We start from the raw sequence: 19,369 nt of genomic DNA, 5'->3' as shown, positions 1-19,369 counted from the left end.
AGACTGAAAATTGATATTTTTTTAGTAATTAAATTTTTATCAACGTATAATTTTTTGTGTGTTGGAAAACAAAATATAGTGGCACAGCTGGTAGACTTGCTGCCTCACACGCCAGAGATCTGTGTTCGATCCTGTCCTCGGGCACTGTCTGTGTTGAATTTGCACATTCTCCCTGCAAGCATGTGGGTTTACTCCCACATCCCAAAGATGCATTGGCTTTGTAGGTTAACTTGTCTCTGTAAAATTGCCCCTAATGTGTAGGGAGTGGGTGAGGAAGGTGGGATAACAGAACTTGTGTGAATGGGTGGTAGACAAAAAAGCTGGAAAAAATCAGCGGGTGAGGCAGCATCTATGGAGCGAAGGAATAGGTGACGTTTCGGGTCGAGACCCTTCTTCAGACTGATGTCGGGGGGGTGTGGGACGAAGAAAGGAAGAGGCGGAGAGAGTAGGCTGTGGGAGAGCTAGGAATGGGAGGGGAAGGAGGGAGAAAGCAAGGACTACCTGAAATTGGAGAAGCCAATGTTCATACTGCTGGGGTGTAAACTACCCAAGTGAAATATGAGGTGCTGTTCCTCCAATTTGTGGTGGACCTCACTCTGGCCATGGAGGAGGCATAGGACAGAACGGTCGGATTCGTAATCGGAGGGGGAGTTGAAGTGCTGAACCACCGGGAGATCAGGTTGGTTATTGCGAACTGAGTGGAGGTGTTGTGCGAAGTGATCGCCAAGCCTGCGCTTGGTCTCACCGAGGTTGATCATACGCTGAATGATCCAACCACATTTTTGTTTGGAAGTAGAAAGAAATAATAGAAATTGCATTCATTGCAACGTGTAAAAAGAGTTGAGATACTGTATTGTAATTTTGCTATATTGTGGTATATATCACGTCTTGATTGGTGAATATGTTTAGTTTGTGACTTTATTTGAAGCAGAAATAATATGCGAATGCTTCATTGAGCATAATTCAGACTGGTAACAACGCACTTCGTCCGAGCACATTATCGTAAGCATCAGCAAACCGTTTTAAATTACCACCTAAACTGTCATTTGGCAACTTAAAATGTTGCCTCGGTTGCCCGGCTAGCAACAGTGAAAAAAAGTTAAGTGAGAGCCCTGCACATGCACAAAAGTCAACAATTCACAGGCTCCGACACAAACTTACTTCTGTAAAATCAAGTTACAACTAGTGGCAGTTGGCACCCCACATTGGTTCATCTAACAATTCTGCAATTACACATTTAACAGAACTGGCCTGACAATATTTCAGTGGCAAACAAAGGAATAGACCTTAAAAGTATTACCATTTGTTATTTCTTTGTAGTCATTTAGCCCACCACAGAGTGAAATAGCAATAGTTGGCAAGTCCCCAAGAGTGTCATAGAAGCTGTCAACACCACTATCCACTCCAGAGCTTCCTACTGACTGTGGTGACAGACTTTCCGAATGTACTTCATGTTCTGACCAGTTTCGACCAGCTGCATTGTTTTCACTGCAGAATAAATAATTACAGTATTTATAGTATAATAGTATATCAGAACTATTATAGTATTTCAGAACATTTACACTATGATTGAGCGAACAAAAGAATATTTATGCATTCATTTCAGTTACCATTTTGGAAAATAAAGCGCTGCAACTTTAGGGTTCATCTCCGTGATATCATCCAGGTAGACACCATCAGCACCCAGGTGGCAACTTCGTTTATCTTGGAACGAGCAAAGAAACAAAGAACAATTACGGGCTTAAGTTTCACCACAACTAAACCAGCGCTCATCATCAATTGGAAGTTGCGCACAAATTTAAAATTTTAACTACCAAAATACCAGTCCTTTTAAATAAACAGACTATTTTCCCCAACTTCAATATTATATCAGCTTCTATGAAACATATCTTGGCAGACTAGTGCAGATGTAAGCTCACTTCATTAAGTGGTCTCAGCCCTCAGACACCCAACTAACTGAACATAATAATTAAACATTCTAATTATCTGCACTTTCCCCAGCACCAACCCACTATGTTTAGCCAAACAGATAGGTTTGCAGAAGAACAACATATTTTGTAAATATACTTATTGAGCAGTGGAAAAAGAGAAAGGAGATTATAGAGATCTTTTGATCAGGAAATAAAGATCTAAAATTGTACTCTGATGTGGGAGCTGCACAACGTAAAACATTGCAACACTGTCCAAAGATAATTAACAGGGCCTAGAGCTGGCTGCAAAATGCCTTTGTGATTAAACACCAACACGTCACCGAAGAACATTATTCACATTTCAACGGTATCACCAGATTATGTGGCATTTCACCTGCTCTACTGAAACAGTGCCCTCCATAATGTCTGGGACAAAGACCCATCATTTATCTATTTACCTCTGTATTCCACAATTTGAGATTTGTAATAGAAAAAAAATCACATGTGGTTAAAGTGCACGTTGTCAGATTTCATTAAAGGCCATTTTTATACATTTTAGTTTCACCATGTAGAAATTACAGCTGTGTTTATACATAGTCCCTGCAATTTCAGGGCACTATGTTTGGGACACAGCAATGTCATGTAAATGAAAGTAGACTAGTATTTTGTTGCATATCCTTTGCATGCAATGACTGCTTGAAGTCTACGATTCATGGACATCACGAGTTGCTGTGTGTCGTCTCTGGTGATGATCTGCCAGGCCTGTATTGCAGCCATCTTTAGCTTATGCTTGTTTTGGGGGCTAGTCCCCTTCAGTTTTCTCTTCAGCAAATAAAAGGCATGCTCAATTGGGTTCAGATTGGGTGATTGACTTGGTCACTCAAGAATTGACCATTTTTTAGCTTTGAAAAACTCTGTAGTTTTAGCAGTATGTTTGGGTTCATTGTCTTGCTGTAGAACAAGAGTTCCCAACCTGGGGTAAATTTTCCCCCAGAAGTTAAATTTCACCTACCCAGGGGGTAAATTTGTTGTTTCTGGATCTGTGCATATTTTTTCCCCACTGACTGACTGTTTGGTTCTGGTATACCAGTATCTGTTCATCATTAGTTGTTCATAAATAAGTGAAATAACATTTTTATGTGCCATTAAAGTTGCCTGGGGTAAACGGGACGTAAAAGGTTTGGAACCCTGCAGTAGAATGAACCGTCAGCCAATGAGCTTTGGCATTTGTTTGAACTTGAGCAGATAGGATGTGTCTATGCACTTCATTATGCTATTACCATCAGCAGTTGTATCATCAATGACGATATGTGAGCCTGTACCATCAGCAGCCATACATGCCCAGGCCATAATACCCCACCATCGTGTTTCCCGACGGTTCGCGCGGTCAGAAGGCTTCCCAACGGCAGCGGCTATGGACTGGGAACGCAGCCGGAAGCCTTTATCGAGGCGCTGCAGTCTCGTTGCCTCCAGGATCTCCGTGTAGAAGCCCTGGTCGGAGCCCGCCGGGGCCTCATGGGTAGAAGCCTAGGTCGGGTGAAGCGGCCGACGGACCCCGCGCCTGGAGTCCAGGTCGGCACCATGGAGGCGTGAAATGGAGCAGTGAAGCCTCTCGTCAATGGCGCCTCGGCCCGCGGTCGATGAGAGCGTGGAGAACCACTGTGAGGGGGGAGGGGAAGAACAATGGAGGACCCGGCATGGGGGGGGGACAGCCGTGAGGGGAGAGGGGAAGAATGGACAATGGACAATAGGGGGGGGGGACAAAGGACAATGGGGACCCGGCGTGGGGGAACTGCTGGGGGGGAGGGGGGACAAAAAGGGGGAGCCAGTGTGCTTTGTAACTTTGTTAGCGCTGTAGGTGGCTGCTATTTGTATACATTGTGTATGCAAGCAAAGAATCTCACTGTGCTTAGTCACATGTGACAATAAAGTATTCATATTCCTATGCTTTGGATCTTGGGCAGTTCCTTCTCTCCTCCATACTTTGCTCTTACCATCACTCTGATATAAATTAATCTTCGTATCATCGGTCCACAAGAACTTTTTCAAGAACTGTGGTTGCTCTTTTAACTACTTCTTGGCAAACTGTAACCTGGCCATCCTATATTTGCGGCTAACCAGTTGGTTGCATCTTTCAGTGTAGCCTCTGTATTTCTGTTCATGAAGTCTTCTGCAGACAGTGGTCATTGCCAAATCCACACCTGACTCCTGAAGGGTGTTTCTGATCTGTCGCACAGGTATTTGGGGATTTTTCTTCATTATAGAGAGAATTTTTCAGTCATCAGCTATAGAGGTCTTCCTTGGCCTGCCAGTCCCTTTGTGATTAGTAAGCTCACCAGTGCTCTTTTTCCTCTTAATGATGTTCCAAACAGTTGATTTTGGTAAGCCTAAGGTTTGGCTGATGTCTCCAACAGTTTTATTCTTGTTTCTCAGTCTCATAATGACTTCTCTGACTTTCATTGGCACAACTTTGGTCCTCATGTTGATAATCAGCAATAAAAGTTTCCAAAGGTGATGGAAAGACTGGAGGGAAGACTAGGTGCTGAGAGCTCTCTTATACCTGCATTAAGGAGGCAATTAAGCACACCTGAGCAATTACAAACACCTGTGATGCCATGTTTCGCAAGCATTATGGCGTCCTGAAATGGGGGAAATATGTAATTTCTACATGGTGAAACCAAAATGGATAAAAATACCCTTTTAATAAAATCTGACAATGTGCACTTTAACCACATGTGATTTTTTTCTATTACAAATCTCAAATTGTGGAGTACAGAGGCAAATATATAAATGATGGGTCTTTGTCCCAAACATTATGGAGGGCACTGTTGCATTAATCCATTTCTAGATTCTCAACTGCCAAGATAAAGTTTTTTCAAATGGAGCAGTTTGCACATTTAGGATTAAATAAGACAGGATTACTATAATTTGATGCAAAGGATTCAGACCTTCAATCATCCCAAATATTCCCAGTGTTATAGTACCAGGATTAGAACTCTAAAACTCATTTCCAGTGAAAGTTAACACCCAAGTATTTAACAATAAAAATAGGTCTATTATTAGGCAGCCCCGTTCTACAAAAAATGCCAATGGGTCAGCTAGTCCACAATGCTTCCACATAAATCTTACCTTTCTTCTTGGATGGGGAATCAGTTTTATCGACTGGCTTGATCGGATTCCCAGTATCGTTCGACTCCTCATTTTCTTGAACCAATGGAGCAATTGCTATGGGAGGTTCAATGTGTTCTGAACTACATGTGAAATTGTCCATAGACTGCGACATAACTTCTCCCACTGTTAAAGGCTCAGGTTTCACTAATGGCGGGGGAGTCGAATTGTCGTGAGAATTTACAAATGGGTCACTGTCAATTGTCCTGAAGTGAGTGTTTCCTGACAGCGTAATGTTTACCCTGTTAAGTTCTTCTGCCTTCTGATGAGTAATGAGCTGAAAAAGTATAAATATTTGTTACATTTATCTGTCCACAAAAAAGTTACCAAATATTGTCTAATAATCTGCAGATGAGGTTTTACTAAGAGCATGTCCACCATTCGTAGCTATAGGCACTATGTATGACTGCATTAAAAAACCAAGTTATATGGGTGAGAAGGGGTCGGACCAATTTCCTAATCAGTGGAGATTCATCAACTATTTGATGAATAACAGGTAAAAATCAAATGGCATTTTCTCACTCTATACTTAAAAAGATGTTGTATTATTACAAAGCAGCATTATGATCATACTTTCATAATTATATAACCTTGAAATCCTTTCCTGATACCTTGGCAGTGTGAGGTAGTTCTCCCCAAGCCCAGTGCATTTCCGTATTACGTATCCCTCTTTCCGATGACTTGTTGACCAATTCGGAATCACTATTTGGCGTAGGAGAGCAAAATCTTGAATGACTGTAAGATAATTGAGCAAATCTTCAATGGTAAATTTTCTTAAAAGGAAAATAAACAGCTATCAGTACCACAATGCAGACCAATGGCACAATACCAGTTTATACTTATTTTAGTATGGATAGATGGAAGATTGAGCTCACAACTTTTGAAAATGTATCTTTTCTGCTTTTTAATGAGCTCAACTTTCCTCCATAGAATACAATTGGAAACGTCCGCTACTCTATATTGGGAATTTGACAGGTTTTAAATGACCATTCTAACATTTTCAATGGGATGTGAGGAGCTGATTTTCCACATCTTCGTATTTCTACTGGAAAATTTTGCAGTCCTTTCATGGCTTCTTTAAAAAGACAATAGACTGCAGATAGAAATATTAAATACACTCATTATCTATTAAACATGATGTATTAGTAGTTAGTTATTAGTGCTCAGATGAAATTGCACCATGGCTGATAAGAGACTCATTAACCTGCTCTTTAAATATGTGAATTTTTTTTAACATGGATTAAAAGCTCTATTGACTTTTGAGGATTCCTCTCAGCAAACATTTCACTGGCAATAATTGTTTGGAAGAAAGGATGTGAAAACTGGGCCAGGAAATGTTGACAGATTGAACTACAATGAAATACTATCCCAGGAAGCAAAAACATATGTACATAGTATGCTTTTCCAGCTGACCTTATAAACTATTCATGTAATAAACATTTACTGTTTCCCCATACTTGCTGGCTTAAGATTCAATGAGCTTAACTTGAATTAGAAATTATATTGATGGGACCAACAGAAGTAATTTTCCCAGAGAGGATTATTCCTTTTCTTAAATATATATATATCTATATCTATATCTATATATATATATATATATCTATATCTATATCTATATCTATATCTATATATATGTGTGTGTGTGTGTGTGTGTGTGTGCTGTTGGGTCAGTGATCATAATCATGCTTTATTAGCCAAGTATGTTTTGCATCGTACGAGGAATTTGATTTGTCATGAATCCACATTAAACAAATTTGCCATCTATTAAAGATGATAAAAAAGGGTCAATGTTTATCAACAGCAACCACAGCTGTTTATGATTATACGATGTAAATATGTCCTATGTACATTTTGAAGATGGTGCCTCCTGGGAATAAAAAATGTAAAATAATTGAATTTCTGTCTTCAGTTTCAATCCAAACTGCTCCAGTGCTGCAAGGCAGATTTGACATTGTCTTATCAATTAAAAGACTTAAGGAGCATATTGGCATCCCTCTTGCTTCATTGTGACCCATGTCTCGTATTTCTGCTGAAACCATAGACAACATTTGGCACATTGAGCCTCTGCCAGATCTCAGGTTAATCCCATCGATCCCTATTTATTTCCCTAAAACCTATTCTTTCTCACATGCTCATCAACTCCAGCCTGATTCTTCCATTGCCCCCGTCCACACGGCATGATTTAGTGGCCAATTAACCTACCAACCAACAGGACTTTGCAATGTGGGAGGAAACTCAGGGAAAACCCATGAGGTCAAAGGGAGAACATGCAAACTCCACGCGGATAGCACTGGAGATCAGGGCTGAGCCAGAATGCAGGAACTATGTGGCAACAGCTATACCTTCTATGCCAGTGCCTCCCTTTTAAAAGCCTCTTCACTTTAGTTGTAATCTTGCTCAATTTTTAACTCCCAATTCCCTTCAATATCAGACTAACCATACTCGAAATCCATAGACCTGCTCTATTACATAGTTTGAATCTTTTATCTCCCAACTGGTTAATTCAGAATACTGTCGAGCATTAAGATACACACATCACCCCGTGCATCATCTTGGTCATTTCCAACTACTGAAGCAAAATTTTATCTTGCTTCACAGGTTTGTTGTATGGTTCATTAATTGGTTCATTCTCAAAGCAAAAAAAGTTATTCATATGAAAGTTCCTGAAAAGCATCACTGTAACAGATGGTCCAAAGGAGTTTCATTTTAGAGGAACATCCATAAAGCCAACAAAACAACATTGTGCTGCATTTTACTGGTTAAATGTGTGTTCAGTCCTCAGATGAAAAACAGCTCATGGGCAAATATTCCACATAAATATCACCAGGTCCCACAATGCATACACCAGAAGGGGTTATATATGCATTGTATGTTTTCAAACTGAAATTTAACATACTTCCAAAAAATGTGAAACATTTTAGAAGGAACACTTAAAACGTCAACATGCTCAAACACCATCATTGCAGCTAATGAATGCATTAGTAGCATCACAATACATGCCTGTTGGGATGTGGAAAAGCACTCTTATACCTGAGCAATGATGGATAAAGTGGCTCTGGTTGTGGACAAGAGCTAGACAAGCCTCCAGTAACGGTAACCGAAACACGTGACGTCAATTGCTTGCTTTCTACAGGCAGACTGGAGTTTTGCAGTGCAGCATAAAAAGCAGAATTATTTATGTTGCTTGGTTCTTGCCGAAATATCTGAATACAGAGTGTATAAATGACAAGGACAACAATGCAACCAGCTGAGACATCACCCCTGCATTACACTTGCTGTACCAACAATTAACATCATGTGAACTGAAGTCTTCTGAGCTGGGCAAGCACAGCACAGTTTTCCTCTGAGATTGCAAAGCACTTTAAAAAAGAGGCTCAGCTTAGCAGAATGCAACAAAAAAAAACAGTGCAGAGCAACAAATGGTGGTTTCATCTCATTCACAGAAAAATATTAACATTTGAATAATTAAAATTAATTCCTGTTTGCTCCAGTAACTATAATAAGACTAATGATTTCTCAGGTAGTCAATTTTTTTTTCCTAAAAAGGGAACATTATTGTTAAATTAATATGAATTAATATTTGTATGATGTACAAACATGATCTTTCAAATACTGACTGTACATCTTTTATGCCATCAAATCCTGTGTTTTTAATACAATTTAAATTAAAGTAATTGTTGAAAAATAAGCACTGATTTTATTGCTGAAATCAGAATAGAAATTAATAATTAAATCTGCAAAGCCTAAATTTAACTGACCTAAATATATAAAATGGATAAAGCTGGAGATTTCAATGGAGCAGTACAGGATATCCAAACTTGATCGATTACCATACAACTGTTGGGGGTGGAAATGGGTGGAAATAAATGTGTTGGGTGGAAATAAAAAGCCCTACACATTTCGTTTTTGATACTAACTCACCTATATACCATAAATTGTTTTGAGAAATTATTCTGCCATTTGAGTAGAAACATCTATACATAACTAAAGCTCTGAGCTTGTTATCTTCCGGTTGCGCGGTCATTCTATTTGCGCAAAAACGTTACGTGATAGCACCAAGTTTCGTTCTGATCGGTGGTCTAATGTAAATGTTAGTGAGGTTTAAAAATCTTGAAAACCGCGCGTGTGCAGATCGATCTCCTCTCCTGCCATTCAGCGGCGCATGGATTGGTCTTTTCTCCTGTCACTCCGGGGGACAGTCCGCCCCTTCCTGCGCCATTGCGTCTTTACTGGAGCTGAGGGTGGCCGGCGGAGATTTCCAACCGGACACAATCGGAGGGACTGGAAATGGCCCGGCCCGGGAAATGTCGCCAAACGGAAAGCCGAGAATCTGATCCCGGCGAAGGAGAATGACGAGCTTTCAAGCGGTCCAGCGGACCAGCAGTCCAGTGACCGCTGTGAGCGTGCTCCAGCCCCGTCCCCTCTGGTCTCCCTCACTGCCTCCTGCCCCCCTCCCCCGTGATACCTCCCACAACCCTCCCAGCCCATACCCCCCTCCCACACCCACCTCCCCCACACACCCTCCTCCCCCCGACCACATCCCCGTCCCCCCACAAACCCCCCGCCCACACATCCTCCTCCCTCAGCCCACACCCCCCCTCTCCCCAACCACACACACCCTCCTCCCCTCCCCACACACCCCTCCCCACCATAACCCCCCCGCCCCCACCCACTCAGCCCCCCGTCCCCACACCCCCCCTCCAGCTCCTCAAAGCGCATTGCCCCCTCCTCCCTTCCCCCCACACACACCCCCCCTCCCCCCACGCACAAGCCCCCTCCCCCACACCCTCCCGCCCACACGTCTCCCGCCCCCACACCACTCCCCTCGCACCCCACACACACCCTCGCACCCCACACACCTCCTACCCTCCCCTCCCCCACACCTCCTACCCCTCCACCCCCCTCCTCGCCACACAGCCACCCTGCCACACAAGCGGTAGGCCACGGCAGCGCTCTCACCCACCCCCCACCAGCCCCCCCGAACCCCAAGCCATCCCCAGCTGCAGGATGCTCCCCACCGGTCACACGGCAGCAGGGAGGCAGCGGTAGGCCATGGCAGCGTTCCCCCCCCCGCCTCACCCCCACCGGCGCCCCCCGACAGCCCGCGCCTGAAGCCATCCTGTTCCCGTGGCTGCAGAACGCAACAAGAGAAGCAACGAGAAAGAATGGACTGGATACATCTCATCTTTAACGTTTAAATTGGTGTTTTAAGTTAAGATTTATTCACATTTTAAGCTTTAATAAATCTCTTTTCCACTTGCTGTGCCCGTCAGCTGTGCCTGCGCAGTAATACCTGCGTGTTCTACGTCACAATGAGAACCCAATGGGCGGGAATGGCTGCGCCACCAAAGCCGCTAAGAGTGGATGGGGGGGGGGGGGGGGGGGGGGAGGGGGGAGGGGTTGAGGGGGGATGGAGTGAGTGTGCGGGGAGGGGGAAGGGCAAGAGGCAAAGTGGGGGAGGTGAGGGATTCAGGGGCGTCACAACGGGAACCCGTTAGCCACGCCTGCACAGTTAGGGGCTATGGGTGAGTGGTGGAATATTGCATTGGGGGAACAGGTTGTGTTGGGAGAATGGGTGAGTGCTGGAATATTGCTTTGGGGAATGTGTTGTGTTGGGGGACCAGGCCTCCAGTGTGACTGGGACCCAACGGGTCCCACTTAATCTAGTCCAATCTAGAGTGTTTTGGTGCTTCTGTTCAATGATATAGTCATAGAGTGATACAACGTGAAAACAGGCCGTTCAGCCCAACTTGCCCACACCGGCCAAAATGTCGGAGCTACACTTGTCCCTCCTGCCTGCATTTGATTCATATCCCTCCAAACCTGTCCTATTCATGTACCTGCCTAACTGTTTCTTAAACGTAGGGATAGCTCCCTGCCTCAACTACCACCTCTGGCAGCTCGTTCTGTACACCCACCACCATCTGTTTGAAAAAGTTACCCTTCAGATTCCTAATGAATCTTTTCCCCTTCACCTTAAACCTATGTCCTCTGACATCACTTTAATTGTGCAGGTGAATAACAGCATTAAGATGTTGCAGTGGAAGGAATTAACTTTCCTAAATAGAGGCTAAAAAGAATTCATCACCATCTTTGTAACCTCATCTCTCACATGTTGACACATTTTTAAAATTGTTTTCCATCATAAATACATAAATTCTGCAGAAAAGTAGGTACGAGAGCAAAAACCATTAGTGCAGGAATGAGTCAGAGGTTTTGGAAAACTCGATAGAGATCAATACCTGCGCCTGGATGAACATTCACTGTCTGAATGGGGATGCAGTGAAGACTGAGTTATATTAACCAAGCCTCTAGCCTGCACTTGTTGGTCACTGTGCATATGTGTTGAGTTCCTTGAAAAGGAAAAAGAAGGCAATAATTAGTTGGAAGCATTCAAAGACAATTTATCATTCATTCAAGAAACATTGTTTAAAGGAATGGAATTCCACCTAGAGCAAAAGACAAATGCATGAATGCCATGTCAGTCTTTTCATCATTATTTTCCTGTTGGAATACAATTACCAATCAGATGAAGTGGAAACTATTTACAAAAATACTAGATTTCAACATCTGCTTTTAGATCTCCAAATCAAATATTTACATCAATGATATAGCATTGATGCAGAAATGAAAACGAACTGAAATTGTGTACAGCCTTGCCAATATTGCCCCTGGGATATTGAGCATAGCTTGTGTGTCCGTATCCAGTAAATATTTGTTACAGGGAAAGTTCAGCAAAGATTCACTGGACTAGTTCCAAGGAGGGAGGGTTGCCATGAGGAGAGATCCAGTAATTGAGACCTGTGGCCTCTACAACTTGAGAATGAGATGAGATCCCGATCAAAAATAAAACTCTTAAAGAAAATGATTGGTTAGATGCAGGAAACACTCAGCAACTAGGGTAGCATTTGCAGGATGTGTTTTTTTCAGGTCAACCAGAAACCTTAACTGTGTTTCTCTTCCCACAAATGCTGTTGGACCTCTACATGTTTTTATCAATTTATTTCAGATTTCAAGCATCTGTACTGAATATATTTCCTGTGGCTGAGAAGTCCAGGATTTGGGGCACAGTTCAGGATATGGGGATCACTATTTAGGATGGAGGTGAGCAGATATATATTCACGCTCGAATGTAGAGAACCTTTGGAATTTTCTGCTCAAAGAGTTAAACAGCATGGAAGCATGTCCTCAGGCCCAAATCGTCAAGATCGACCAAGGTGCCCCATCTTAGCTAGTCCAATCATCTGTCTATCAAAACCCTCTCACCCATTCCATCTATTATTTGCCAGGAAATAGACTCAAAAAGCTCAACGGTTCAGGCAGTATCTCTGGAGAAAAGAAACAGGTGATGTTTTGGGTCAAGACACTTCTTCAGACTGAGTGTCAGGGGAGAGGGAAACGAATTGCCACAGAGGGTAGTTGAGGCCAGTTCATTGGTTATATTTAAGAGGGAGTTAGATGTGGCCCTTGTGGCTAAGGGGATCAGGGGGTATGGAGAGAAGGCAGGTACAGGATACTGAGTTGGATGATCAGCCATGATCATATTGAATGGCGGTGCAGGCTCAAAGGGCGGAATGGCCTACTCCTGCACCTAATTTCTATGTTTCTATGTTTCTATGAAAGATATGAAAAGGTACAAAGAACAAATGAGTGAAAGGTATGCAAAAATACAAAAGACAAAAAGCAACGATGATCAAGGAAAGGTGGAGCCCACAATGGTCCATTGTCCTTGTGTTGAAGCAAAGCAAGAATTTCATTGTTCCTATCTGGGACACATGATAATAAACTCTCCTGAATCTTGATTAGATTAGATTAGATTATTACTTTATTAATCCCCTTATTCAGGGGAAATTCAGATGTCCTTGCAGCACACTAATAAAAATACAACATAGCATACAAGAAGTTTAGCATTAAAACATAAAACATCCCCCCACAGAGGTTCCCACTGTGGGGGAAGGCACAAAGTCCAGTCCCCATCCTCTTGTCCACCCAGAGTCAGGCCTATTGAGGCCTCCACAGTCGCCGTTATGGGGCCCGATGTTCCCGGCCGTTCTCGCCAGGTGATTGTACTCCGGCGTCGGTAGAACCCTAAGCAGCTTGGGGTGCCAGGAACGGCCGCCTTCTTACCGGAGACCGCGGCCTCCAGACCGCGCTGAACGAAGCTTCACTCACTGGCGATCTCGGCGAAAGATCCCAGGCTCCGAGATGTAAAGTTCAGCGCCGCAGCTGACCGCTCCACGGAACCACGGCTCCACGATGTTTTTATCGGCGTTCCCCGCATACTGGAGTACCAGCGCGGCGACCCAGGCAAGGCATCGCCCGCTCCTCCCGCTCCGCGACAGCGCTGCGCCGCCGCCAAAGCCGAGGTTCTGGCCAGGTCCCCTCAGAAAACGTCGGTCCAGGACCCACTGGTAGGCCGCGAGGACAGGTCGAAGGTGCTGCTCGGAGGAAGGCAGCCTCTCCGACCAGGTAGGGACTTGAAAAGCAGTTTCCCCCTTCCCCCCCCACCACCCCCCACACATAAAAAGATTAGTTGTGGAGAAGGTGAGAATGAGCGGTACAAACAGAGAAACTAAGCAGGACGACAATGGAACTTGTGCAATGACTCGGGTGAGGGAGGGCTGGAAAGTGGATGCAAGGGTTACTTGAAGTTAGAGAAATCAATATTCATAACATTGGGATATAAGCTATCTTTAGTGTAAACAAGCATCTGCAGCTCCTTCCTACACATTTTATCATTTGCCAGGTTTTGTTCTTCCCCTCCTCTCTTTGAGCCTTCTTCATTCCTCCACCCCCACAATCTGTCTGAAGAAGGGACCTGACTCCAAACGTCACCTATCCATGTTCTCCAGAGATGCTGCCTGACCTGCTGAGTTATTCTCGCACTTTGTGGGGTTTTTTGTAAACTAGCAACTGCAGTTCCTTGTTTCCATAAAAGTACCATGATTGGTTTGAGTGGTTCATACTACAGTAAAGGCCACTCCAGCTGCCCGATCAGTATCCAATCATTAGACCACACAATGTCCACAGTAGGCATAGATAGTCATACAGTGTGGAAACCGGCCCTTTGGCCCAACTCGCCTACACCGCCAACAATGTCCTGCTACACTTGCCTGCGCTTGATCCATATCTCTTCAAACCTGTCCTATCCATGTACCTGTCTAACTGTTTCTTAAATGATGGGATAGTCGCAGCCTCAACAACCTCCTCTGGCAGCTTGTTCTATACACTCATCACCATTTGTGTGGAAAAATTTACCCCTCGGATTCCTATTAAATCTTTTCCCCTTCACCTTGAGCCTATGTCCTCTGGTTCTCGATTCCCCTACTCTGGGCAAAAGACTCTGTACATCTACCCGATCTATTCCTCTCATGATTTTGTACACCGCTAGAAGATCTCCCCTCATCCTCCTGCGTTCCATGGCATAGAGACCCAGCCTACGCAACCTCTCCCTATAGCTCACACCCTCTAGTCCTGGCAACATCCGTGTAAATCTTTTCTGAACCCTTTCAAGCTTGACAATATCTTTCCTATAACAGGGTGCCCAGAACTGAACAGATTATTCTAAATGCAGTCTCACCAACGTCTTATACAACTGCAACATGACCTCCCAAGTCTATACTCAATACTCTGACTGATTAAGGCCAAAGTGCCAAAAGCCTTTTTCACCGCCGTATCCACCTGCGACTAGACCTTCAAGGAACCATGCACCTACACTCCTAAATCCCTCTGCTTTACAAAACTACCCAGAGGCCTATCATTTACTGTGTAGGTCTTGCCCTTGTTCAACATCCCAAAATGCAACACCTCACACTTTTCTGTATTAAATTCCATCAACCATTCCTCCGCCCATCTGGCCAATCGATTCAGATCCTGCTGCAATCTTTCACAACCATCTACACTATCTGCAAAACTACTAACTTTTGTATCATCTCCAAAACCACTAATCTTTGTGTAGCTGCAACAATGTTGATATTCTAAAGGTGTGCTTTCAAATATTTTTCTTGCTGGTCATGGCATATTACAACTCCTCTGGGATTTGTTTGTAGTTTACAGGAATATACCTTATATTTCAGAACACAAAAGACATAATTATGCATCCACAGCTTTGTTTATATTAAACAAAGATAATAAGTTTGAGCTTTGATCTAATGCTGGATTGCACTTGTGACTGGGCAGTGTTAGTATTGTGTGTATATCACATGAAACAGGATAATTGTCCTGTGTGATTGACATTCAGATCATCTAGTGCAATGGTTTTGAGTTCAGCAAGTGGAACCAATTATTTTCTTTGAAGAGTCGTTTGATAGGAAGAATCTTCCACTATAGACCCATCTGTGGCTTCATGAATTCAATAATTCAGCCTGCAGTAAGCTGGGCTTGTCACAAGGCAGCGTTTTAATCAAAAAATGATTTTGTTTAATAAAAAATGTTTGAGATGTGGCTAACACTTGAGCCCAGAAAAGGCAGAGGTGGGACAGAAGACTACTGCACTTCATATGATAATCCTTATAGCAGTTTTTGAGGTAATTTGAGGGCATAGTACAGTCAACCACACAGGCTGGAGAAACAGAATCACAAACAAACCTGAATCCAAGGGTTCAGTGTGAACTATTTGTTTCAGTACAAGGCAGTTAATAAACATTTTTACTGATTACAAATCTTTACTAAAAAATGATCAACTCAAAAAATATCATTCTGAGATTTGATACTGCATTTTTCAGCTTATTAGCCAGGTCTTGTCCATTATTCTAACTAATACACTACAAAGATAGATTGAGACCTCATGCATGGAAAGTGCAATGTTTACGTATTTCATGGAAAATAATAAAGATTGAAACAACAGTACAGAGAATGTCAACCAATCAACAAAATTTATAAATAAATCTTCTGAAAAAGGCTGTTGGAGAAAAGCGGGATCCAATCATCAAATCTCTTAAGACAATTGACCGAATATATATATATATAGTTGTACAAAATAAACACTGAATACAACGGTCCTAAATTTACCTGCATTTCATTATTGCGTGATTAACCTACAAAGTAAATAACTGCCATCGAAATTCTGTAAACTGAAAAAAGAGAAATATTCTCTCTGAAAACTATGAAAAAGGTATTGAAAATGAGCAGGGCACCTTGGACAAACTTGTTTTTAATCCCTATCTGGAGTTAATGTGAAATGCAGATTCAAGTTCATATTTTGATTATTAAGAACCAGCACTGAACAATATTTGCAAATGATTGAATGCATAAATATATACCATCTGTTTTGTTCTCATTCTGAAACAAATACCTATGCACACATTTAAAGTTACCACAGACATGCGACTGTAACTTATTTAGATTTCAGACGTGATTACCAAGGCATATTATATGTATGAAACATAGATCTCCTGGTCTCCAGTCATTTCTGCAGTGAGCTGTACTAGGCACTAAGGGGCATTGTACTCAGGTATTTTCATAAATTCAACTCCTGTAGAAAAAAATAGAAATCTAAAAACTGCAGTTGCTAGAAGTCTGAAATGGAAACAGAAAATACTGGAAATATTCTGACATTCAAGCAGCAGATGTGAAAAGAGAAACAGGTTAATCTGTCATGTCAAAGACCCTTCGTCCAGCATTTAATCCAGCGATACAGCACGGAAACCAGCCCTTTGGTCCTCGCCAGCCATCGATCACCCGTACATCAGTTCTGTGTCCTGCACACTAGGGGCAATTTACAGAAGCCAATTAATCTACAAACCTGCATGTCATTGGAATGTGGGGGGAAAACAGAGCACCCGGTGAAATCCCTTGCAGTCACAGAAGATTTTTTCTTCAAAGAAAATAAAAGAGTAAATTTATTGTTGCCCCAGAATCATCAGCGGTCTCGCTTTATACTCTGCAGTTTACTGCAGGCTGCCTTTAGACAATTTATCCCTGGTAGGATAGATCACAGCACTTTGGTTACCAGCTAGTGCAGTAGAGAGGCCCACAAGCAGCCCACTGCACTCAAAAAGGCTTTGACAGCTGGTGAATCTATCCCTCATGCCTCACGTACTCAACTGGAACCACTGAATATTTCTGAATGTCCTTGACAATCGAACATTTAGTAACAAGTGGGTCATGTTAAAAAACTTTAAAATCACATTTTTTTGTTGCACTAAAAGAAACATTTATATAAGAAAATCAACTTATATTAAATATTGGGAGTGACAAACCATTTCTCCCAGCAGCAGATTCTCCCATTGAACTGGGATCACTGAGACTACGCTGGGTTGAATGGTGCAGGCATCCTAGCCGCATACCTGTAGAAGATCTTGCTGTGCTACAGGACACCGTGCAGAGTCCATCAGTGCAGGGCAGCAGCAGGGCAGAAGGTACTGCTGTTGCAGCTGCAGGCTCAGCCAGTGCTGGGGAAAACTAGATATAAATCCTGGTATGAGCATTAGCAGAGGCGAAAGATTAGCCCCGGTTTTGTATTCAAAAATCATAATTGATGCAAAGTTCTTTTAAAAATGCCCGAGATTATCAACAAGGAAATCTTTGAGGACTGTTGGGGCTTTAAAAATCTATTACGTGACATACAACGTTGAAAAGTGACACCACAAGTGCTGGATGATCCTTGGGACATTCAGTACGTAAGCAATGACCAACAAAACAAATACCAAGTCTAATTTGGATGCAGCTTGCTACTAAACTTAGTCGCTGGCATCCTGAAGAATGAAATGTTCTTACATTCTACACTCACTGTGCATTAATCAGCTGTCGTGGAATCATAGAATCATATAGCAGAGGAGACTACCATGCAACCTACTCTGTTCCAGATATTTTCAAGCAGCTGCTCTAAAGATATAAATGCAAACTAGAATGATGGGAAAAGAGGCTCACACATAGACTGTATTAATCTACAATTCAAAGAAGCAGATTGTACAAAAATATTTAATGAAGGGTCATTGACCCAAAACATTAATTCGGGTCTCTCTCTTTCTCCCTTGCCACAGATGCTGCCTCACGTACACAATTTTCTGCTTCTATAACAAGGCCTCAAGTCTGTTCCAATGTTAATTGACCAAATCATTTATTAACTTTGCATGGACAAATAAAACCAACTGGTCTTAATCATGTTATTGTTAGGTTGTCAATTTGAATAATTGACCCCAGGAAATGTTTTACCCCCCACAGCCTCTTTGTCAAAATGCCTCCAAACCAAGCAAGTCGTCATAGACCGTTGGTGCAGCCAGAGGGTAGTCTTAGCTCCCATCTCCAAACGAGCTGTGACAATAAAGAACATTAAACTGATAACTACTGACCAAGTACTCACAATGCTCCATTAAGCTAAAAAATAATAATTGTACACAATGTTAGCTACAAACATTTCTTCATTGTAGATCTTGTTACTTTTTAAATTGTGTTACATTGTGTTGGTCATCATGTTACAGACACTATAATATAATAATAATAATAATAATCTTTATTGTCATTGTACAAGACAACAAAATTTTGTTGGAGCAGTCCTCCAGCTGCACAGGAATACGAGTATAAAAATACGTTTAAAAAAGAACTATAAAAAAATTAGACTATAAACATATAGGAGTATGGCGGGTGAGTGAGAGAGAGGAGGGGGGATCAGTGTGGGAGGGGGGGGGATAGAGTTCAGTAGTGTCACAGCTCTATGGTAGAAGTTGTTTTTTAGTCTTGTCGTGCGGACACTCAGTGTCCTGTATCGTCTTCCTGAGGGCAGGGGGATGAAGAGGCAGTGTCCAGGGTGTGTGCTGTCTCTAATGATGCCCTTGACCCTCCGGATGCAGCGGGTCCGGTAGATGTCCTCCAGTCTGGGGAGCTGGGTGCCAGTTAGTTAGCAGATAGATATGGACAAGAAATTTATACACACTGGGCAGGTTCTACCGGATGAAAAAAAAAAGAAACTGGTGGAGGAACTCAACAGGTTGAACATCATCTGTGGGGGGAAAGGAATTGCTAACATTTCAGGTCAAGACCCTGCAACAGGAGTTCAGAAGGGAGCGTAATGCAGAGGAAGGAGATTTGATTTGATTGAGAAGGACTAACAAGAAGTCAATTTTCAAAAGTTTTTAAATTCTGATGCTCTAATAGGCTCTTGTAGTATGTCCCACTTAACTGGTACTAGACCAAGTAGGAGACTGACTACAACCTCAGTGTGTGTGTGTCAAACTAGAGAGACTTATAGTCACAAAAAAATACACCATCTTCAGTTTATTTATGAAAGCAAAATATAGAACAAAGAATAGTACAGGCGCAGGAACATGTCCATGCTGAAAATAATGCCAAGA

General features: G+C 42.5%; 1 protein-coding gene across 5 annotated transcripts in view; it reads right to left on the bottom strand.

The window, feature by feature from the left end:
• Window positions 1-19,369, bottom strand: part of lpin1a (lipin 1a) — a 94,621-nt gene that overhangs the window by 43,324 nt on the left and 31,928 nt on the right. For all 5 annotated transcript variants that reach the window (XR_008723448.1, XM_055635322.1, XM_055635325.1 and 2 more), the window contains exons 5-9: window positions 11,321-11,431; window positions 5,690-5,813; window positions 5,040-5,355; window positions 1,611-1,704; window positions 1,301-1,488 (exon numbers count right to left, since the gene is read on the bottom strand). Coding sequence is in view for 4 of the 5 variants with exons in the window: in XM_055635322.1 (XP_055491297.1) it covers window positions 1,301-1,488; window positions 1,611-1,704; window positions 5,040-5,355; window positions 5,690-5,813; window positions 11,321-11,431 (833 nt within the window). In the remaining variant the exon portion in view is untranslated. The remainder of the gene's footprint in view (window positions 1-1,300; window positions 1,489-1,610; window positions 1,705-5,039; window positions 5,356-5,689; window positions 5,814-11,320; window positions 11,432-19,369) is intronic.

This window comes from Leucoraja erinacea, chromosome 5 (assembly GCF_028641065.1).
Source record: "Leucoraja erinacea ecotype New England chromosome 5, Leri_hhj_1, whole genome shotgun sequence".
Classification (NCBI taxonomy): domain Eukaryota; kingdom Metazoa; phylum Chordata; class Chondrichthyes; order Rajiformes; family Rajidae; genus Leucoraja; species Leucoraja erinaceus.
This window is presented reverse-complemented; position numbering and strand designations above follow the sequence as displayed.